We start from the raw sequence: 23302 nt of genomic DNA, 5'->3' as shown, positions 1-23302 counted from the left end.
GCATGATAGCCCTTCTTCACCATGAATTTGCCAAATCTCTTCACAAAGAGAGCCATCTTCTCATCATCTAACTCATCAAAGCTTGAGTCTTTATCTTCACTTGATGATTCTTGCTTTGTCTTGCCCTTGGATGATGATGTGGCTTTGAATGCCACACTCTTCTTCTTCTCATCTTTCTTCTCCTTCTTTTCTTTCTTATCATCATCTCTATATATGTCATTGGTCATCATATCTCCCAACACTTGGTTTGGTGTCATGGTGTCCAAACCACTCCTCACTAGAAACCAATGTGCCAAATCTTGATAGTAAGCATCTCAAGAACTTATGGGAGAAGTCCTTGTCCTTCACTTCTTTCTCCAAGTGCTTTGAGATAATTGACAAGCACTTGAAGCCTATAGAACATCTCCGGCATACTCTTATCATCCTTTATCTTGAAGCTAGCAAACTTCTTGAGGATGTATGTCTTGGCACCCTTCATGGCTTGAGTGCCCTCAAATGATTCCTCCAACTTCTTCCATGCTTCATGAGCAATCTCAATGTTCTTGATTTGCTCAAATGTCCTCTCATCTAATGCATCATAAATGGCACTAAGAACAATATCATTGTTTTGGAGCAGCACTTCTTTGGCGATGGTGGGAGCCTCCTCATTGGCAACCTCAATCTTGGTCTCCACCACCTTCAACACCTTTCTATTAATTGACTTGATGTAGGTGGTTATCTTCTCCTTCCAATATGGATAATTTGAGCCATTAAATTGGGGTGACTTCTTAGTGTTGTTGATTTGAGCCATTTTGACACCAAAGATTGTTAAGCTTCAAATCAAGGTGACCATGGCTTCGATACCACTTGAAAGGTCCTAATGGCTAGAGGAGGGTGAATATCCTATAAAAATTTCTACAACAACACTTAAGCCAAGTGGTTAGTCAATTAAACGATGAAGCGAGTGTTGCGCTAGCCTACTAATAATGCAAGCCTCCTATCCATAATTCTAGTTGCTATGATCTTTAATTCACACACAAGAGGTTATGTCACTACCACTAAGTTAGTGAGCTCTCAAAGACTAGCTAAAAAGTCTCACTAACCACTAGACAAGACACAAGCTAGCTCTCAAAACTAATTACACTAAAGAGCTTAGCTACACTAGGAATATAAATACAAGAGAGGTAGTAATGTTTATTATGCTATGGTAAAAGATGATCAATCAATCACAATGAATACCAATGAAATCTCGGTGACAAGATGACACAATGATTTTTCATCGAGGTTCACTTGCTTGCCGGCAAGCTAGTCCCCGTTGTGGTGATTCACTCACTTGGAGGTTTACGCACTAATAGGCATCACACATCTAACCCGCAATCAGGTGCCGCACAACCAACACAAGATGAGGATCACACAAGCCATGAGCAATCCACTAGAGTACCTTTTGACTCTCCACCGGGGAAAGGTCAAGAACCCCTCACAATCACCACGATTGGAGCCAGAGACAATCACCTTCCTCTGCTCAACAATCCTCGCTGCACCAAGCCATCTAGGTGATGGCAACCACCAAGAGTAACAAGTGAAATCCACAGCGAAACATGTGCCTCTAGATGCAATCAATCAAAGCAATGCACTTGGATGCTCTCAAATCTCACCAAATGATGAATCAATCAAGTAGGATGAGTGAGAGATGGCTATGCTCACTAGGATGTATTCTCAATAGAAACGGTTAAGAGAGTGAGTAAGAGCTGGCCAAACCACTTATATAGGCACCTCCACAAAATAGAGTCATTAGGGTCAAGGGGAGTGCCCCTGCGCACTGACCGGACGCGCCAATCGGGATGATCGGATGTAGCCTAGCAAGCGTTCGGTCGCTAGATGGAGGCCATGTGTCCTTCGCGTTCAACCATAGTCGTACGATCTCAACGGCTAGTTGCGCCCATGCCATGCGTCAAGTGACGATCGAATGCGCCGGAGATAGGACCAGACACACCGGTGCCAGCCCTACCTACGCACGCGCCTATGCCACCAAGCATTGACTGGACACGCTGCTAGGTCCACCTGACACCATGCCACCTCATGTTAGATCACTTCCAGTAAGGGTCCAGAGAGGGATTTTCACGATCGGACACGTCCGTTTAGCGATGACTGGACGCAGCCCTGAGTCCGGTCCTCTCTAGCGCGCGTAGATGCTGCATCAGCGTACGTCACCACCTAACCAGACGCAGGCCCTGCACGTCCGGTCACTTTTACTGTTTAGTGTCCGATCGTTAGCCAAACAGAGCCCAAGCGCGCCAACTCCACCATAATTGACCGGACGCACCACCACCGAGTCTGGTCACTTTGGGAGTCAGAGTCCGGTCGCTGAAAATAGCACCACCTCTTCTCCAACTTCGTCACCCTTGCTCAAATGTGCTAACCGCCAAGTGTTTCAGCTTGTGCACGTGTGTTAGCATATTATCACCAACATTTTCAATGGTGTTAGCACTCACTAGAATCTAAATGCATATACAATAAGTTAGAACATCTAGTGGCACTTCGATAACCGCATTTCGATACGAGTTTCACCCCTCTTAATAGTACGGCTATCTATCCTAAATGTGATCACACCCACTAGGTGTCTTGATCACCAAAATAAAATGGCCCTATGAATATCATCTTTGTCTTAAGTCCATTTTGTTTTTCTCTTCTTTTCCAAGTCCGAGCACTTGATCACCATGGCCATCACTACCTTCATGATCATCACCAATTACTTCACCACTCAGAATGTGCACTACCGGACTCCTAGCCTTTGCCAAGAGCCTGAAGCTCTCGGCAAAGATGAGTTGATGCTCGGCAAACTATTTGCCGAGAGCAGCTCTCGGCAAAGAGCCGTCGGCAAAACATCTACCGGCAAAGGATTCTTTACCGAGAGCCCCTCTTGGCAAAATATTTACCGAGAGTAATGGCAAGGCTCTCGGCAAACTCTAGCTCTCGGCAAACTGGCGTGCCCTAGTAACGGCCAAACGACCGCTAACGATGTGACAGCTTCTTTGCCGAGAGCGACCGTCGGCAAAGAACTTCTTTGCCGAGAGTGACCGTCGGCAAAGAATTGTTAAAAAAATATTTGCGGCCGAGGTGGTTTTAAAAAAAAATAGGTTTGCCGAGAGCCGACCACCAAGCTCTCGGCAAAGAGGCAGATTTGCCGAGAGCCCTACTCTCGACAAAGAGTCCAGAGAGCATTTTTTTATTTTTGTTTATATTTCTAGCTTCAACAACACATATTTCACAAATATAACACATCATCCACATCACATATATCACAAATATGTCATCCACATCACATGTCTCACATTATAATCCATCTAAACATCTCAAATCCAACAACACATGTCCATCTCAAAGTGCTAAGTTCATCTCACACAAGTTCATGTCACAAAGTGCTAATACATGATGAAGAACAATAGGCTCACCCCCAAGGCTCCCACCCTCTCGATGGTGGCTACTGCTGCGGCGGAAGGTGTGGATACGGCTGGTATCCTGACCCTCCCGACGGCTATTGATGCGGCAGAAGTTATGGATACGGTTGGTGCCACGACCCTCCCGACGGCGGCTGCTCAGGCACATCATTCGAACCCGCCGATTGATTCTGCACAAAGGAGAAGAAAAATTAGTAATTATAGTAATACTAAGGCATATAATTGTAATCTAAGCATAGACAAGTCAAAATTTACAGATTTAGGTATAAAATTGTAATCTAAGCCTAGACACATCAAAATTTCAACAGCACCTCCCCTGCACGGTGGGGTTTCCAAAACCTGCAAGAAAACCAACGGCACGATGGCCACCCACCACATATCAATGGCACGATGGCTGGCACACATATATATCAACGGCACGAAGGCCTCCCATCACATATCAACAGCACGATGGCCGACATGCATAGTAAAGAGCTTTTGTTAGAGAAGTTGAACTCATGTATGAGTAAGGTGGGTATGGGTAAGGCGGTGGAGGAGCGAACAGCTCTAGTGGCGCTGGACGACCCATCATGATGCCAAGACTTGCCACGTACTGAGCCAAGGCATCAAACCTCGCCCGCTCGGCCTCCCACCTCTGTCGCTCGGCCTCCCGCTCCCTCTATCGCTCTTCCTCCACCCTAGCCTTATGCTCCTCGAGCGCATGCACCTAGGCCTATAATTTTTCACCGCATTGTTACAAGCAATTTCGAGGAATGTAAAACCAATGAATGACAAATAAAATAGAAATAACCTGTAGTGCTGCCACACGATGCGTCGAAGTGTCCTGCCTTGGGCGTATGGGCACGCTACCGCTCGTGCTGCTTGTCCAGACCTGTGAGAGAGTGGGAGTGGTGTGCAGGTCGAGCGTGCTGTTGCCGATGAGGTACCGCCCATGCTTCTTGCCTCCTCCCACACTTTGGATAGTACTTTGCATCTGCGTGTGCTTTTCTAAAGAGGACATAGCCCTTCAGACAAGCATGTATATACTCATACGGCATCTTAAGTGCACGAAGGACCTTCTGCGATTCGTACATGTTCTATGGCAGAAGGTGACCGGCCGGAAGGATGGAGCCAATAACTGTCAACATTTCATCAAAGTTCTCTCGACTGAGGTTGAACTAGGACTTTAAGGCCATTAAGCATGAAATGCCATCAAGCTTTGAAATCTGTGTGTGGCCATGAAGGGGTTTCCCTGCCACAGACAACATGTCATAATACGCCTTTGCGCTTGCCTCTGGCTCCTCCTCCTGCCGCCTACGTCCGTCAGCGAAGTGTGCTTCGTGAAAGTCATCTAACCAAGTTGCTACCCCGGCATCAGCATTGTAATCCTCGACACGTGGTCTCACCACCTCCTCTCTCACACGATCGGCTTCACCGTGGTGGGTCCACTAGGTATAGTTTTTTGTAAATCCATGCCTAGCCAGATGTGAAGTCATCACCTCCTTTGTCTGCCTCTTTCTATTCTTACAGTTGATGTAGGGACAAAAAACGGCACGCGCTCTAGGAGCCTGGTCAAATACTTGCTTGATGAAAGCCTCGGTCTTGTCGACCCATTCTCTGATAATCTCATGGGTGCTCCGGTGGCCTGAGTACATCCACTCACGGTCATCCATCCTCTAACATATATATCACCAAGTAATAAATATAACCATGGACTTGCATCTACATGTCGTTCCTGCCATCTAATAGGTAAGGATAGGTCCTAATCCCATCCGAGGATGCGTAGATGGTGTTAGTTCCCATGGTCTGGTCCTATCCGAAACAGAATTTCAGCAGCACCTCCCCGCTGTTCTCCAAATACACGTCCCGATAGGGAGATTATGTATCCAGAGAACAACAGGAAGGTACTGTCGAAACTCTGTCTCGGATCAGAGCAGACTATGGAAACTAACACCATCTGCGCATCCTCGGGCTGTCCAAAAAAACATGGACAATTCAAAACAGATACGGTTATTGATATGCAAAGATCTGCATATTTCTAACCGTATCTCTTTCGAACGGGAGACACCTAAGTAGGTTACGTGGAGATACATGACCAGGACAAAGAAAGAGTGGTTATACCTTAGGTGGCGGTGAAGTCAGGCTAGCAGGGCCATGGCGGGTCGGTGCAGTGGCGAGGCGACGCGGTGCGGGCAGACCTAGGGACACCGGGGTACTCCGACTCGGCTCCTGCAAAAAGAAAGAAAGAAGCAAAATAACGTCAACTCAAAAATTCGACAGCATCTCCCCTGAACGGTGAGGTTTCCAAACCTGAAAGAAAACCATGGCACGATGGCCGACAACCACATATATATCAAGGAACCACATGCAGCTTAATTATCAACTACTACTACTCTAACTACTACAACTACTACTACACTAACTACTACTACCACTACTAATACCACTACTACAACTACTAACTACTACTAATACCACTACTAATACCACTACTACAACTACTAACTACTACTAACACTACTACAACTACTACTCTAACTAATGCAACTACTACTACACTAACTACTACTACCACTACTACAACTACTAACTACTACTACCACTACTACTACCACTACTACAACTACTAACTACTACTACAACTACTAACTACTGACTACTACTACTACCACTAGTACTACTTAGACTACTACTACAACTACTAACTACTACTACCACTAATACTACTTAGTATACCTTGTTCCTCTTCGCGGCGAGGGAGAGGGCGAGGACAAGGCCGAGGGCGAGGCCGACGGTGAGGACGAGGCCGAGGGCGAGGACAAGGGCGAGTCGAGGCGCGCGTGAGGGCGAGTCAGGGCGTGGGTGAGGACGAGCTCGAGGGCGAGGACGAGGAGGGGCGCGGGCGAGGATGAGGGCGAGTCAGGGCGCGCGCGAGGGTGAGCCCGAGGGCGAGGACGAGGAGGGGCCCGCGCGGTGGGGCGGGCGAGGAGGGGCGCGGCCAGCACCGGGGCGTGGCGTGGCTGGGGCTGGGCGGGCTTGGACGGGCTGGCCGGCCGTGGAGGGCACGACCAGCGGGCGTGGCCGCCGCGGCGCGCGTGGCCGTGCGTGGCGGGGTTGGGGTGGGCCGGCGGCCGCCACCGACGCGCGCGGGCGGACGTGGCGGGATGGGGCTAGCTGGCCGGGCTGCGGCGGTGGCGAGGCTCGGGCAGAGCGACGGCGGCAGCGCGCATGGCTAGGCGTGGCAGGCTAGGGCAAGCCAGAGCGGGCTTGCGGGGCTGCGGCGGCGAGGGGGCTCCGGCGACGACGAGGCTCGCGGAGGTGGCACACCGAGCTGGGCGGCGCTCCTCGCGGCGACGGCTGTGTGAGTGTGTGCTTGAAGAGTGAGAGAGATAAGGCGCCAAAACGGTTAAGTGTCTGAAGCCACTTTGCCGAGAGCCAGATCTGGGAGGCTCTCGGCAAACCTTCCCCTTTACCGAGAGCCCCCAGATCCGGCTCTCGGTAAAGTTTTTTTTTTTCAAATTTTGTTTGAATTTTTTAACTAGCTAACTGTACAAAAAAATATTAAAAAAAATAAAAATTATTATTTGCCGAGAGTAGCTCTCGGCAAACTGAACAAAAAATGATATTTCTAAAAAATTAAATCTTTCCCGAGAGCAGCTCTCGGCAAACCTCTTCACCGAGAGCCAGCTCTCGGCAAACCATTGATCCAGGCCAGGTAAAAAAAAATCTGCGCCAAGAGCGGGCCCAGTTGCTCTCGGCAAAGAGCCTTTGCCGAGAGCAATCCCCTGAAGCTCTCGGCAAATAATATCCAAAAAAATTAATAAACAGCAAACGGCTCCCGAAAAATACGAAATTTTGCCGTGTTACAACTTATGCTCTCTAATGGCTATACAAAAAGTTTGGAACTCTAAAACTAATTCGACCGTGACATTGTTTGAAAATCCTAATGGATTCTTCTCAACTTTATGAAACTTATTCGGAGATGTCTCAGATTGTAAGAATCATACGCAACCACTTGTGCAAAACATTTTCAATTTTTTACCACAGCCTCCAAGTGTGATACCATGACTTCATTGCAAATATCACAATTTTCCGACTTCATTTCCTTTTTTAAGAATTTTTAAATCGTTGGGCGACATATGTTCGTGGTCTTCGATTCGTAAAATAAAAGGTGAAAAAAAAACGTCAACAAGATGTTATTTGCCCTCAATAATGCATAAATAGCATGAATATCATTTTCTACTTAATTTTTTCCCGTGTTTAAATCAATCGCTGTTCAAATTTTAATCGATTAAAAAACTCCTTGAAATGCAATTAATTAATTATATATAGCAAATAATTACAAAAATACACAATTTTAATATTGAGTACAACCTGTAGTATGTCTATAGAGAAAAAAGTTTGGAGCATATGAAAGAAAAAATAATTTAATTGGAGAGAGTTAGGAGAGAGAAACGCATGCACATGAAATATAGAAACCACATTTGCCGAGAGCCTGAGAAGGGCTCTCGGCAAATATTTGCCGAGAGCGGCGCTCGGCAAAGAGTTTCGCCGAGAGCAGTAACGGAGGGGCTCTTGGCAAAGCGGTGACGCCGTCAGGGCAGGTCACGGCTATGGGCCCGTGGCAATGTTTTGCCGAGAGCCTGATTTTGCCGAGAGCGCGGCCTACAGCAAAGGACCGTTTTGCCGACGGGCATTTTTTGCCAAGCGCGGCTCTCGTCAAAACGGCCCACTTCGCCGAGAGCTGTTGCTTGACGAGATACAGGCCCACGGCAATCCTGTCACTTGCCGACGGCCGGTGTTTGCCGAGAGCCCGCGTTTTTGCTCTCGGCAAAAATCTCGGATCTCGGCAAAGGACGTTTTTCCGGTAGTGGTGCTTCCTTATCTCATGATCACTTAGAACAAATATGTTAGTACTTAGGGTTTCATCGATTCAACAAAATAAATATAGAGCTTTCAGCCGAGTATCGCTTGTGCCGCCTCCGACGAACAAGCATGCGCCGAGATACCCTTCATGCCCACAAGGACGCGGTACCGAAAAGCACCGGTCGATCCCATGATGAGGCGACTCCACCGGCGCCAGCGCAGGGCAAACGGCGCCCCCTCCCGCGACGGGGTGCTCAGGACACGATCGAGGTCCTCCCAGCGGCTGAACCGAACGATGAAGTCATCCGGCCTAGTCCTGCGCTGCTGCGCACAGACATGTGCTCTCCCGTGATGCCGAAGTGCTTTTGGAGGTGGTGCAACATCATGGCTAGTGTCACCGCTGGCCGCGTTCCAAGGACCAGCGCGAGTAGCGCTAAAGACAGCGCGTCCTCAACAGCCTGGAGGGCCGGGGTGCGCGGCACAACCACCAGCTCGAGCAGAGGGCTCCTGGCCCTCGTCCTTGGCGAAGCTGGCGGTTCCTCGACACGCCGTAGCAGGGAGCGGGGGTAGCCATGAGGCCGGATGGGCGGTTCGGAGGAGCTCGAACCTCCCCTAGCATCACCTGTCGCAGCTCCGGTATTGACGACAAGGCCTGCGCCAGAGCTCACGCCCGCACCGGACTGCGCGGCCTCAGCAGGCGCGTCGATGGTAACCTCCACCGGCTCAGCGACAGAAGGCTCCGGCGGGGAGATTCGCACACCGACGGGACGGACGGCGCTCTGCCAGTTGATGCCGAGCGCGCCGAGGCCGTGGCCGCCGGTGAACCGCGGCTAGGCGAGGAGCGACGTCTACGGGCACCCCGCTGGCGACTAGGAACACGGCCAGGCTAGCGGCCCCACTTGCCCTCCCAAGGGCCAACCGCCGGCGGTAGCGGGCAATCACGCGCCGGGTGACCACCGTCCTTGCAGTTGAAGCACTTGGACGGGAATGTTAACGTGGTCGCCGGCGAGGCAGTTGAAGCACTTCCCCACAAGGTTGGACGGCACCGAGCGACGCGCCGCCAGCGCCGACGGCTCTGCACCGGCCTGAACCCCTCCGCGTCCAGCTCCACCGACATGCGCGGGGGGTGGACGACGATGGACGCAAGGCGCCGCTGAGCCGGAGGCGAGGGACGCGGGGAACGACGCGCATCCCCCATGAAGTCACCCCGGCGCGGGCGGCTGCGGCGCTGCCGCCGTGGTCGCATGACCGCCTTGCCACGACCAGGTGGAGGTGGAGCATCAGAGTCGTTGAAGGAAGCCTCCGAGTCGGAGAAGTGGTGCCTCACCTCCGACCCTCCCGGAGAAGCGACGAAGGGGTCGGCATCAGGGTCGAGGGAGCTTGCCCAAAGCACGAAGGCAGCGTGAGCGGCCGCCGCCAACGGAGGCATCTCCTGGGGGACGGATCTCCCAGCACTCAACCTCATCCGCCCGCGGGAGCAGGAGCTAGGGTCCATGAGGACTCGGGGACACCGTGCGGAGGGTGGAGGGTGGACGCCGGGCCGGAGTGGCCACCGGCGGTGGGTGGAAGGTGGGTGCCTAGGCGCTCAGTTCCAAGCTGGACTAATCCACCTGTGGTTTGAATGAGTGATCAGACTCTCCAGCTCCATCTCAAGCAAATATCTAACCGATCGATTAATGATAGAAGCATGGAAGGAAGAAGTAACTTTAGATCTGAGCAAAAGAGAAGAAAGGAAAAACAACCAAGAGTGAAAAGGAGAAACAAGAGAACCCATCCATACGCTGCCGTGTTGGAGCTCGGGGTTGCCGCGCAGGTGCACGGAGCTGTTGCTCGAGACGGCGGCCTAGCGGGGTGCGAGCAAAGCGCCAGGGGACGATTGCGTTACGTACTAGTTTTAGTTGCGGAGATTTAACTTTTGCCATCCTTTTTAAAAGGGTGGATATTGCGATTTTAATAAACGTAAGCATGAACCCTTTGCGGTATCAGATTGTTTTCAAATACACCAGATTCAAAATCTCTGATCTAGTAGCACAATTCTGAATTTCTGATAATAGAGCTGGCTAAGTAGCCTCAATTATATTTTAAAAGGGATCGGCTTATGCTGCTAGCTTTCGATATACCATGAAACGTGCAACGATACATGGTTTTGTAGTATTAATACTGCCTTGCTAATTTTCAAACAAAAAGGAAAGGTGAAGCTTTCAGGTTGCTTCATCAAAAAATTAAGTTACTATTGCAGTAACAGAGGCAAATAAAGGGGGAGCCTGCGTGGCTGCGTGTCAGCTGGGTTACTGAACTATGTCATCCTGCCTTCGGTCCTCACTTCAGTTTCTTCAGTCGCCATTTCCTACGCTGTCCAAGACTAAAACACAAAAGAGACGTTAGCATCAAGGTTTTAAATAGCTGGCTAAGCCATTTAGCTTTCTATGTCCAAAAATAGGCTATAGCCGGCTATATCGGGCTATAGCGGTAGCTAAGGGCTAACTTGTACATGAAAAAACTTAGCTAAATTCTCCTCAAACAGCTATATCCGGAGATAGCGAAGGCTATAGCTGGAGATTTAAAACCTTGGTTAGCATACAGCAACCGAGCACCAGAACCACTAAAAAAATGGCATTTTAGGTGAGGAAGTAAGCGAGCTACCACATACTTTATTCTTATAATCTAACTTGCCAACTGTAGCAGTCAGGTCATTAGAAATAATACTATAGAATGTATGCAAACTTTTACATTATGGAGCTACCAGATTTAGCTCAACTATCTGATGGAATATGCCATTTATGATATGGGTCGAAGCCATTGAAGAAACGAACTATATAATTGCAAATTATAATGAACTTTTGTCAATTTCATTCTAAATGTCACATCAATTTCACCATCGAACTTGCTTTTAAAAATAAATTGATGACTCAAGCTTGAAATATCACCAGTTTTCATATTTTTAACAAAACAAGGCCAATAGTCTAACTTCTTAGTTCAGAAAGGTCAAGTTATCAGAGTAATATTATACTACGACCACCAATTTTAAACCTGACCATGGTAGGGTTCACATGTCGCTTGAGTCTTCAGGAATGAAATGAGAAGTTTACCTAAACTTGTCCTGCATTTTTTGGCACCATATCTTGTAGTCACTCTTTGCTATGTGAGCAACCATCAAAATGATCAGTGTTTACAATGGATGATTCTTGCCTAATGGGGTTCAAAGGGAAATGTCAGCAAAATGTCAAGGATGAGAAGAGAAAAGTGTGGTGTGCAATGAATGGAAGTAAATTGTCACAAACCTGGCAGACTAACTCTTTCTTGAGTTGAAGTTAGCTGGTGCTTTGCCACTACCTCGCCTGGAAGCATCATCTTGCAAAGAAAAATTTAAGTTAGGGAAGTTCCTGTGAAACAGCAAAGCGATACTTAAGGTGGTAAGGCTTTGGATCAAGATTTTGATCTACTCCCAATAAAATGATTACCTCAGAAGATTCAGGCATTTGAAATGTTCGAAGGTGGGACTGCGATGATTCCAAGTGAAATGGAGCTTCTTGAATGGTTTTGTCTACATTTGGTAATACAAAAGACAGTGGTTGGTTTCGTGGAGGATTTAATGGGTCAAATGCCTGATGAACTCCTGAACTTTGGTTTACTGGTGGCATCACTGCCCCAGAGCTTGACGCTGTGATGTTGCCCCCACCAAGTGCAGCAAACATTTGTGATGCTTGTGCAGGCTCAATTGCGCCAGACAAATATTATACTAAGTAAACACCATTTCTCATAGACAGCATCTATAACAAAAGAATAGGTAAAAGTCACAGTCTATAGTCGCAGTTCAGCAATTAACACTGCTCATTAAAATATAACTTAGAATAGTATGTAACTGACACATGTGCAGTGTGCTATGAAAATGCATTCACCGAACATAGCAATATTTGGTTCCACACTAGGCCCTCAATGTCGCAAACAGCCTAGCATTTCTGTGAAGGAAATAGGCAGTATTTTTTGGTTAACACTAACCACATTCACAGTCAGACTATCACTAGCCACTACATTGCGATTCCAGAACTTCTTATGTGTCTCCATTATTTAGCACCTTAGGCTACTGCAAACCATCTTTGCCACCACCTTTCCTGTTCATGTATCGTAGCATATAAGGGTTTGCACATAACATTGCAGTTCTACCAGTTCACTAGCCATATCATTTATCCTGAGGTCATACAGGTTGATGAGATTATGTTTTAAACAAAGTATACATCTTGAAAAGTACTTAGTGCCCAAATTGTCATCCAACATATAAACAGGGAGACAGGGACGTGCTTTTACTTAACAAAACAACATGCAAGCTTGGCATTGATCAATAGTTTAGCCACAGTGGGGTAACAGTCCAAACCTAAATTGTAAACAAATGAAAATGGAAGGTATAGGCAAATTAACGAAGCTCTCTCTATTTCTTCAAAAATAATAAAAATGAAGCACCCATCACACATAATGCAAACCCCCCCTGCTGGTTATAATAAAGCGACAGGCATCAAGAGTCATACAAGTCTGTAGTCACAGATTGAACCAAGAATCAATAAGTCCGGGTATTCTCTATTATACCAATTCTATGTCAATGTTTTGTACCAGAAAGATGCATCGATACCATGTGGATGTGTCCTATTTGCTCACCTGCACTTGGAGCTGCAGTTGCTTCAGATACTCAATGGCCTCGTCAAGCATGGATGCCTTGTCGGTCTGCAGTCCCAAAAAACATCACAACAGAAACAGATTACGGTCAAGTCCAGCACTAACACAACTGAACAACCTTTGCGAACGAGCGAGAGAGTCAGAGTAAGAGCTCTTGTCAGTTTCCACTGACCTTGTTGGAGTTGGGTATCAGGTGCCTTCATCTTCTCGTTGATCTTGCTCCTCCTCCTCTGCGCCCAAAAGCCAACAAAACCAAGCAACGATCTTTAGCACTTGCACTGAGAAGAAAGCAGAGCACGGCGAGAAAAAAAAAATCTCTGTGATTTCAAGAAATGTCAGCAGCACCACCTTCTCGGAGAGGTTGTGCACCTCGGCAGCGCGGCTCCGCTTGCTGCCGGACCCCCCGCGCGTCCGCTCTGGCAGCGGCTCGGGCTCCGACCCGCCCGCGTCGCTGTCCCCGAGCCCGCCCACGTCCTCCCCGTAGTTCACCTGCTGACCGTGGCCCAGCGCCACCAGGAACGCCGCCACCCCGGCGAACATCTGGCGCCGCACCTCCTCCTCCAGCTGCCGCCGCCGCTGGTGGTGGTGCTGCAGGAGCGCCATCGCCTCGCGCCCATGGCCCTGCACGGCCCCGCGACCCCCGCCGAAGCCACCGAGCCCCTGCTCGTTCATCTCGTCCGCGCCTCACCACACAGCCTCGCAGGAGGCGAGAGAGCTCCCAGCCGGCTCCGTTGGGACTTGGGACTTGGGAGAGGAGGCGAAGGGGGGAGAGAAGGCGAGGTGGGTTTCGGGTGGAGGCGCGGCCGCTTCCTTCTTTTTAGTGCTTGCGCCCATGCCATCTTCACCGCGTCAACGGCGAGGAACCGGTCGAACCAGGCCTTCATCAGCGGCAGCTCCTTGTCGGTGACGACGCTGGCGCCGATCACCTCCTCGGTAACGGGGAGCCAGTGTGCGTACCACACGACGATGTCGAGGTAACCCACGGCGTCACCGCCGAAGAACTTCTTCCCCTCCAAGACCGTCTCCAGGGTCTTGAGGCACTGCTGGGCCTCGTGCACCGCCTTGCGCTGCGCCTCGCCGGTCGCGGTGAAGATCGGGTACAGAGCAGCGTTGCACTGGAGTAGACAGACATCAATCCTGTCACTGACTGACTGGGTCCTGCCCTGCAACGAACAAAGTAGCATGTGGCTGGAGTTTGCGCGCATACCTTCTCTTCTGCAAACCTGGCCCAGAACCTCACCTGGGCACGCTCGTAGGGGTCGGCCGACATGATGGGGTAGCCGCCCTTCCAGGCCTCGTCGATGTACTCGACGATGATGGTGGACTCTACGATCGGCTTGCCGTCGTGGACGAGCACGGGCACCTTCTTGGTCACCGGGTTGTAGCGCAGCAGGTTGGCGCTCTTGTTGGCGAGGTCCTCATCGACGTACTCGTACTCGACGCCCTTCAGCCGGAGTGCCCACTCCACCCTGATGACCATAGGGCTCGCCCACATCCCGAACACCTTCACACCCTTCTCGGCCATTGCTGGATGCTGGAGCTCTGGGTCTGCTCTTCTGCTGCTGGTGCTGGAATGGAATTCCAATAGATGGAGAGATCTTGTCCACCTTATAGATCACAGATCAGGAAGCCTTCAGAAGTCAACATACGGTTCCGGGTCATGGTTGCCTTAGTCCATGGGAACTCGTATTAATTATTATTATAATTGAAAGACAAGGATACCAGAGTGATGGTCTGGTCAGAGCGTGGCACAAAGACAAGCCTCTTGAAAAAAAAATACTTTATTGAGGAAAAGCCGAATTACACTCAAACATAATGAACTGTTCGAATGGTTATTTGCAATTTATTCTTTTCATTTCAGAAAGATATGTTTCTAAAGCGTGATGGCTGCTCAACTCAACCACTTGACAACGTTACACTGACACAAGGAAATTAGAGGAAGTTATAAAAAAAATGAAATAAGAGGAAGACCGGAATGCAACTATGCATACAGCATGTGTCTGTCTCATGCTTGTTGAATTTCTCTATTTATCTCCCTCCAAACACGGCAAATCTCACCAACAGAGCATAGCGGTTGCTCACATAAACACAACCAGCTCCAGTTGGAGTTTATTACCACATTACATCACGGATCATGAAGAAATGTGGATAGTTCTGCTTCATCAAGCCGCAATGGCAACCTTCACAGGATGCGCATATGGCATATGCGCATACTAATAATATTCTCAGAAGAATATTGGTACCAGAAATGCACCTCACAGCAAACTCTGCCCCAGGATCTCCTATCAGCAATCATAGGTCCCGTAAGGCTTGAGCGACATTCCTTGATATCCTTTCATGAATTGGTTCCTGAATTTTACAAAAACATTGATTGTAAGTACTTATTTGTTTATCTGCTAAACTAGAAGCATACACAAAGCCTTCTGCATACCTGTGTTTCCAGGATCTCGAATTTTGTCTTTGTGATTGTTTCAAACAGGAAAATGTACCTGCAGTGGATATTCAAGCAAATTATTATTCAACTAAAATAAAAATTCATTCTTGCAACAGTTCCGCGTACAGAATGTGCATAAACTATGTTGTACAGGCCAAAAGATGGGGGGGGGGGGGGGGGGGGGGGGGGGGGGGCGCGGGGCGGGGATACATACCGCCAGGCCAGCTCACAAACCAACTCTTCTGGAGCTTCTGGCAGAACCTGAATGTTTTAGGGTAGATGTAAGTTTCCACTCAACAGAATTGAGTAGGATCATTATGGAACAAATTTCATAGGTGACTCTAACAACTGTATGAAGAAAATATACCGCGTCTTCATATGGGTTGCAGTTGTTCTTGAACCAAAGCCTTAAAAACTCCTGTGATAATTAAGTGATATATTCAGAAATCTCGTTAAAAATGAATCACAAGGTTTTAAAGGCATAAAGTGCATCAAGGATTCAAGGTAATCAGCCCATACATGATGTGTATGACTCAAAGGTAGTTTACCTTATCAACATTTTCAGGTTCAAGACCAGATTTGAATCTATCTTCATATGAATTAGCAATCCAATATCTGCTGGAGTCAGGAGTATGAACCTGCTTGACAAAAAGAGGATACCATGAATTTTATAAAGCTAACCATTCAGCATTTCAATATCTCAGAAGTTATCATACCATTGTACTCAACATAATTATAAAAAAAATTAGATACTTCTCAGAACAGAAAGTTTTCAACAACATGAACTGATCAGTTAATGATATAACAACTCTGTTTATATTTATACATATAACAGCTAGTTAGTACTATATGATTCCACAAAATGCATTGTCACTGTTGTGAAAAGGAAAACATGCATATTCTTCCGCTAGTTACTGGGTATAATCAATAATGGGCACAAAGGTTAAGAAACATTTGCAGAATCATGTCAGAAATATAACCTCATCAATCAACACGATTGTCCCGTCAGATGTTTTTCCAAACTCATACTTTGTATCAACCAGAATTAATCCATTCTCTAAGGCCACTTTCTGCAAATAGAAAACCGAAAAGAGTATCAGCAAGTTACACAATTTTAACATAGCTGTAGCACAGGGGACTACCAAGCAAACACAATATCACAAAACAACTAGTAACTGCAGCACATGTACAAACTAAAGCACATCAAAGCAAAATTGGTGAACTATTTTTTCACAGTGTTTGCAACTGAAATTAAATCGTAATGTTACTGGACATAGACCTCAAAATACCTCAACAGAAACAGAAAATGTGACGATTCACTACCTGTCCATATGCAAACAAGCTTAAGGCTTTGCTTCCTGCCTCATGAAAATCTTCCTTTGACATCAACCCTGACTTGATTATCTGCAGAATAAAAGGGCAATGTAAGGGCATCTTTGAATAACAGAGAGTCATAACAAGGGGTGATGCAGGCTAGCAGTAGCATTAAAATCCCAAAAAAAAAAAAAACTAGCAATTCTCAAAGAATCATGTTCGAATACAATCCAGAAATCATTCAAATACTACCACCTTACTGCCAAAATATCATATTAAGAGTACCAAACAAAAAAGACATCAACATCTGGAGAAGCAAACAAATTAGTGTAACTTCCATATGTCAGTGTGTGGCCCTATGATTCGGGATGTAATAAGCGATGATCTGGGGACTTTATTCTTGACAATCGAAAGGGCGTACCCAGTGCAGAGAGCTCCCGCTCTATGCAGGGTCTGGGGAAAGGTGTCAGTGGCAAGCCTTACCCTCGCTTGTGCAATGCGAGGAGACCGCGACTCGAACCCAGGACCTTCCGGTCACAGGCTCGAGTCGCGGTCTCCTCGCATTGCACAAGCGAGGGTAAGGCTTGCCACTGACACCCTTCCCCAGACCCCGCACAGAGCGGGAGCTCTCTGCACTGGGTACGCCCTTTCGACTGTCAAGAATAAAGTCCCCAGATCATCGCTTATTACATCCCGAATCATAGGGCCACCCACTGACATATGGAATTCCAATGTTTGATTACTCTAAGAGCATCTGTTTATCCTCTTCCTATGTAATATAGTGTCAGTAACAACTTACACGAGGCTATAACTCTAAGATTACAAGAGGAAATATATTAAAAGCATGAGACACCTCATCTGGAGTGACAGGGACATCATGATCTGCAGCTTTAGTTGTTGGTGTCAGTATATTTGCAGATAGCTTCTGATTCTTTACCATGCCTGGAACAGGGAGGCCAATTACTAGTCACTAGAAAGAACAAAACATCAAATAGGATAATTCTTGTCAGCATAAAGCATACCATCAGGAAGAGCATTTCCACAATAGTTCCTTACACCTTTATTATAAACTGTCCATAAAGATGTATCAGTGCTTCCTGTAACAAATCCCCTCACTGAAAATTAACACCCAAAGATAAGATTAGTAAGAATAATAGCAAAAACATGAAAATTTTATATAAAATGCTTGTGAATGGGTATGCGAAAACAAAAAAACAATATATGCAAGAAGCCTTAGGTCTCACCAACAAATTCAACTGGAAAAACTGTGCACCTTTTGGCGATTGTTACATTCTTATCAGGAGAAGACACTACTGCATTTGGAGTAATGTGACGGGTCTGATTGAACCACCAAAGGCTTGTCTCATTAAGAACCTGAAATTACCCATACGACATCACAACAAAACACCTGATTATTGAAACAATGATTTCTCATCCTAAATGTACTCTGCTTCTAGACTTCAGTATGTGCTAGTATAATACATGTATACAGATTAAAAATAAAGAGGTAGATCCTCAATTGACAAAATTATGGACAATACTGTGACTCTGTGAGCACACACTTGTGTTATTAATCACTTGTGACATTGAGCCATGCTGTCAAAGTATTAATTTGAGCAGACTGATTGGCGCACCTAACATTGACATTTATTTACAAAATGCACTGAACAGACTTCCCTTGAGTCCGAGGAACGATGAAACTTGAAAGCTTACACAGTTGTATTTGAACAACAAAAACAGGAGACCAACACTAGGAGAAGCAGTTCAGTGCGGTGAGTTGGCAACCCCTTAGCGTTATGACATTGTCATGTAAAAGTGTCAGAAGATTGTCAAAACTAGCTCTGGATAACGCTAAGATGTTGATCATACCTGCCCTTTAAACGGGATGGAAGCAAGTACGCGGTCGAAAGCGCTCTGCCTGTCGGTGGTCACCAACACCAGGTGCTCCCCGCTCTCGTACACGTCCCTCACCTTCGCACCGAGCACCAACAGTCACTTACTACAGCCATTTAGAAGAGATTCCGAACGATGACATGCCAGCGGTTTGCTCACCTTGCCCTTGGCAGCGAGGCGGAGTCCTGACACCGCGAGGTCGAGGCGGGTCTCTCCGAGGCAGTTCCCCATGGCGGAGCGTGCAGCGAGCAGCACGGCATCGCGGTGGCCCGGGTCGGCGGCGAGAAGGGAGGAAGGGGCCGCCGCGCCGCTTCCGCCTGCCACCGCAGCGAGGGGCAGGGTGCGGGGAGAAGAAGAGGACATAAAGAGGTGGGGGAAGCGAGCAGGGGTTGAGGAGGACGGGGCCCGGCGGAGTGGTTTAGCCGGGTTCACTCCGCGGGCGGCGGCGGCGGCGGGCGCCGCGCAGGGGGACATGGGAAAGACGGCTATAGGGTCTCGCGTAGGATGACTTACACTTTGTTAGCATTTTCAAAACCTTTTCGAGAGAACTCCACGTGAGCCATAAAAAAAATCACAATCCCCGTGAGCTATTAGAAAAGTTCAGCAGTCTATCACTGCTCTAACTTTTTTTCCCCTCTATGCCACTACCGTCAGATTAGGTTCTAACGGTGTTAAATTATAGATGTGAAAAGTCAAAAATACTCTTAGGTCTAAATATATCATTAATTTTTTTAGCATCTTAACGACTTTAAATAAAAAAACTCAAAACTAGAAAGTTGTAGATCTCGTCGAGATCTATAATTTTCATATAAAAATTATCTTCTTTTAATAACGCAAAAAAGAAGATAATTTGATATGATTAATATATCTTAAAAAAATTAATCATATCTTTTTTGCGGTATTAAAAGAAGATAATTTTTATATGAAAATTATAGATCTCGACAAGATCTGTAACTTTCTAGTTTTGAGTTTTTTTATTTGAAGCCGTTAAGATGCCAAAAAAAATTAATAACATATTTAGACTTAAGGGTATTTTTGACTTTTCACACATGCAGTTTGACACCGTTAGAGCCTAATCTGACGGCAGTGGCATGAAGGGCAAAAAAAAAAGTTGAAGCAGTAGCGCCGAAGACCGCTGAACTTTTTCAGTGGCTCACAGGGGATTACGATCTTTTTTAATGACTCACAGAGAATTCCCCCAACATTTTTCAAAGGTTTTCTCTTGCTTCCTTACCATACCACTCGATCTAATGCATATGAAATGTTAGACCTCACCTAATGACTCTAGACAGTAATTATTAACCAAAGGTTTTCTCTTCTTATAGTATGGTTATCCAAACCCAAACAAACAGGGCTTCAGAACAAATGAAAATACACTATATTTAGGACTATTCAAGACGGATGGAGTACATGTTGCAAACAAACTTTATTTAACTGTCTTATCTATAATTTTTTATCAAATCAAAATATAAGTTTGTGTTTTGATAACTTTATTATAAAACTTAGTTCATAGTTATTATGAAAAAAATACAAATACATAGTTGAATGAGTTGTTCTGAGAATATATTTCAGGTTTCCTCATATACTGGAACAGAAATATAGCTTGTCCGTAGTAGATTCTAAGAATTAAAAAAAAACATCCAGGTTGAATAGTGAAAAACTTATGATGTTCGTAAATGTATCCAAAAGTAAAAACTTAGTTCTCGTGACAACATTATCATGAAAGCAGTGCTAAAAAGATATGCTAATACACTATCCTACTAATTTTGTCCAGAGAATGTAAAAAATGTGTGCATAAGTTTAATGAAAAGCTAAGGAAATAAAAGTTAACAAAAATGAGTAACATTAGCCTATCAAGCATTGGCCCCGTTTAAGCCCAAACATTGTTCCGACTGATTTGTTATGAGAGAAAAACACTGTTCCGGCTAAAAAATAAACTAAAAATACGGATTATAAGACAAGTTAAAAAAAAACATTGTTTGCCTGGTTCGCTTCTAGGGCAACACCATCGGCTAGGATGACATGTCAGCCCTAAAACTGGAGGATATTTTTTTGTGAGGGGTAAAACTGGAGGATATCACTGTCAAACTATTGGACTTTTCTTTTTTTCTTTTTTGCCAGCATCACTTTTTTTTGTTTTTGTTTTTTGCTAGGGATGTCACTATTAGCTACAGTATTTGAACAAAACCAAACCAACATTCGACTACTTTGGCCAGAGCATCATTGACAAAGCGATTGCCATTCCGCTCGACACAGTAAAAGGGTAACCGTTATTTGGGATATTTAACTTTTTACCATCATAACGGATGGCCACTCCTCGGATAGCAGGTTTAGAATTGACGCTACAATTTTAGCAGCTGAGAGAGAAAAACGATATATTTTTACCACAAATGCTGACGTGGCACAGCACCTCAGCTGGCCAGCGTGGCAGGCGAAGGGAAAATGACCGCCCCTGCCCCTGCCCTCTCTATCCCTCCCCACGCACGGCCCGGACCACTCCAGCTCGTCCTTCCGCTCCTCCTTTCTTCTTCCTCCCGCTCTGCTCGCCGACGCCGACGCGCACCCCACTGCGCTCAACGCCGCCCCCCACCGCGAGCCATGTCCTCCCCGAGCACCTTAGCGTTGGAGTGAAGGTACGTGCCTTCGAGGCCCTCTCTTCTAGGTCCTCATTTGCCATTTGATTTTGGGGTTAGGGTTAGGGTTCGTCGATTTGATTTGGTTTTTGGGCTTCTCTGCTTCTCAGGCCGATGTGCATTGCATTCTTCAAACAATGGATTAGAGTGGTTGTCCCGTTTGGTAAGCTAAATCAGTCCCTCCCATTGTACGCTAGCTATGCAGTGTAGGATGTACCCTAACTCTTCATTTATTTCTTGTTGATGCATTATGTTAGGATTGATCCTGGCAACACGTTTAGGCTAGTTGTTAAGGTTTCTAATTATGTCGTCCATGGGGAGTATGAGCTAGTAGAAATGGCCGAGCAAGAGCATGAGTTGTGGTTGGACAGAACTGGGCAGTATACTCTTGAGAAATTTTATAATGACATGTCGACAAAGATCATATGGGGGCCATCACAAACTCTATCAGTGTGGGTACTTACAATGAAAGTGTAGGTTCTGAATGGAAAGTGAGAAGGGATGAACATTTTCAGCAGTTGGTGAAGGATAGATGGGCACAAAGGGTTGCTTTTCTTGTAGTTGATGTTGTCAGTAAATATGCAACCTCTGGTAATACTAGTTCTTCATGTAGATATGCATCTGGGGTCACTACAGGTGAAGGCAGTGGAATTCCTGGTAATAATGCAAAGGGCATAGGTGATGCATGTAGTTCGCCGCCTCTATCTGTGCCTCCTGATATACCAGAACCAGTTAATTGGGCCAATCTGATCATACAACAAGATGAAAGTCATGATGGTGATGCTACTGTAGCTGCAGATGAGGACAAAGTATATGAGGCAATGGGCTTTAGGGCAGCAGATGAGGGGGCAGAACAAGCAGCAAGGGAAGCAATACCTATTCCTACAATGACAGCTGAAATGCAACAGGATATGAGTAAAGCTGCTATTCCAGTGGATGACAATGTATTAGATGAGTCTGTGCTTGATTGGGACAGGGATAATCCTGACCTGTGTGTGGGAATATCTATAACAACCCGGGTTTTTGGAGAAGCCAAAAATATGAACTTTTTAAAAAATTTCCTGTAATCTGTGAAGCATGTAGATGCTAGGTCAAACAAAGAACAATTTATAAATAAATTGTTGCATACATATAGTGATGCTTGTAGGAGCTTGCCAGAGTTCCTTATTTGGTTTAGGGTTTTGTGTTGGAGAGCACAAGTCCGTAGCGAATCCTTTTGACTCTTTCTGGAATCTCTCATGAACCCTTGACCTAAATTCTATAATCAACCAACTATCTTTAACAACTCAATGCCTGTGGATTGCCAACCCTTGACATGGACCCCACTACCCCTAGTTGACCTCTAGTGGACCCCTCTAGGAGGTGTACAAGTTGGCGACACATGTATACAATATAGGAGCCTTGGTTTATTTAGAAAATAGGAAAGCCAATTTGGCCCAAGCACATGACCAACCAGCCCAAGCAACAGAGTCGGCTCAGCCCAGCCTGCCTCGACCGGCCTAGCAGCTCAGCTAGCCCAGCATCGCCGCCCGCATGCACACAGCCGCTGACAAGCCAACCCCGCTTGTCAGCTATCATGCACTGCACGCCGCCGCATCAGGACAAGCTGACAAACAGGCCCCCTCTGTCAGCCACCCAGTACAGTGGCGTCTTCTTCCCCTCGCCCATGCATTCTCCCCGTGCGACCGGAGGCCAACCAGCGTGGCAGGCGTGGGCCTAGGGTCACGCAAATTGCATGACCTTGTTCCCCTTGCGCCGCGCCTATGCTACCGCACGAGAGCCATCGGATGCGCCGCATGTATCACCACCGCCCGATCACCGTCTGCCATTAGAGCCCTTGGAGCTTGGCTATAAAAGCCAACATCCATGAGCCCTAACCCTCAGCCCATTCACCGCCGCCGCTGGTGGCACAACACCACACGGCGTCAAGCCGAGAGAGAGAGAGGAGGGAGAAGTAAGGTGGGGAAGGAAGCCACTGCAGGGAGGACCTCACCAGAGCAAGGAGTGCTGCCCTAATCAGCTACAGCGACGTAGCTACTTGGCACGGCACTACATCACCTCATCACGGCCTCGCCTCA

General features: G+C 46.8%; 2 protein-coding genes and 2 pseudogenes across 2 annotated transcripts; all 4 read right to left on the bottom strand.

Annotated features, from left to right (window-relative positions):
• Positions 1–8372: 8372 nt before the first annotated feature.
• Positions 8373–9777, bottom strand: LOC136523535 (uncharacterized; annotated as a pseudogene).
• Positions 9778–10346: 569 nt separating this feature from the next.
• On the bottom strand, positions 10347–13622 carry LOC136521039 (transcription factor SPATULA-like; annotated as a pseudogene).
• Positions 13619–15298, bottom strand: LOC136521038 (glutathione transferase GST 23-like). The gene is made up of 3 exons (XM_066514755.1): positions 15205–15298; positions 14158–14581; positions 13619–14065 (listed from the first exon to the last, which is right to left on the bottom strand). Exons 2-3 carry the CDS (start codon positions 14473–14475, stop codon positions 13619–13621), a joined length of 765 nt encoding a protein of 254 aa, XP_066370852.1. The 5' UTR covers positions 14476–14581; positions 15205–15298.
• On the bottom strand, positions 14706–19088 carry LOC136521037 (phosphoribosylaminoimidazole-succinocarboxamide synthase, chloroplastic-like). Its single transcript, XM_066514754.1, has 12 exons — positions 18751–19088; positions 18568–18669; positions 17943–18072; positions 17721–17813; positions 17552–17640; positions 16708–16788; positions 16365–16454; positions 15933–16022; positions 15752–15802; positions 15599–15645; positions 15382–15439; positions 14706–15299 (listed from the first exon to the last, which is right to left on the bottom strand). The coding sequence occupies exons 1-12, from the start codon at positions 19063–19065 to the stop codon at positions 15243–15245; spliced, it is 1203 nt and encodes a 400-aa protein (XP_066370851.1). The 5' UTR covers positions 19066–19088; the 3' UTR covers positions 14706–15242.
• Positions 19089–23302: the final 4214 nt, after the last annotated feature.

Source organism: Miscanthus floridulus, chromosome 18 (assembly GCF_019320115.1).
Source record: "Miscanthus floridulus cultivar M001 chromosome 18, ASM1932011v1, whole genome shotgun sequence".
Taxonomy (NCBI): domain Eukaryota; kingdom Viridiplantae; phylum Streptophyta; class Magnoliopsida; order Poales; family Poaceae; genus Miscanthus; species Miscanthus floridulus.
Note: the sequence above shows the minus strand (reverse complement) of the source record. Positions and strands in the feature narration are given on the sequence as shown.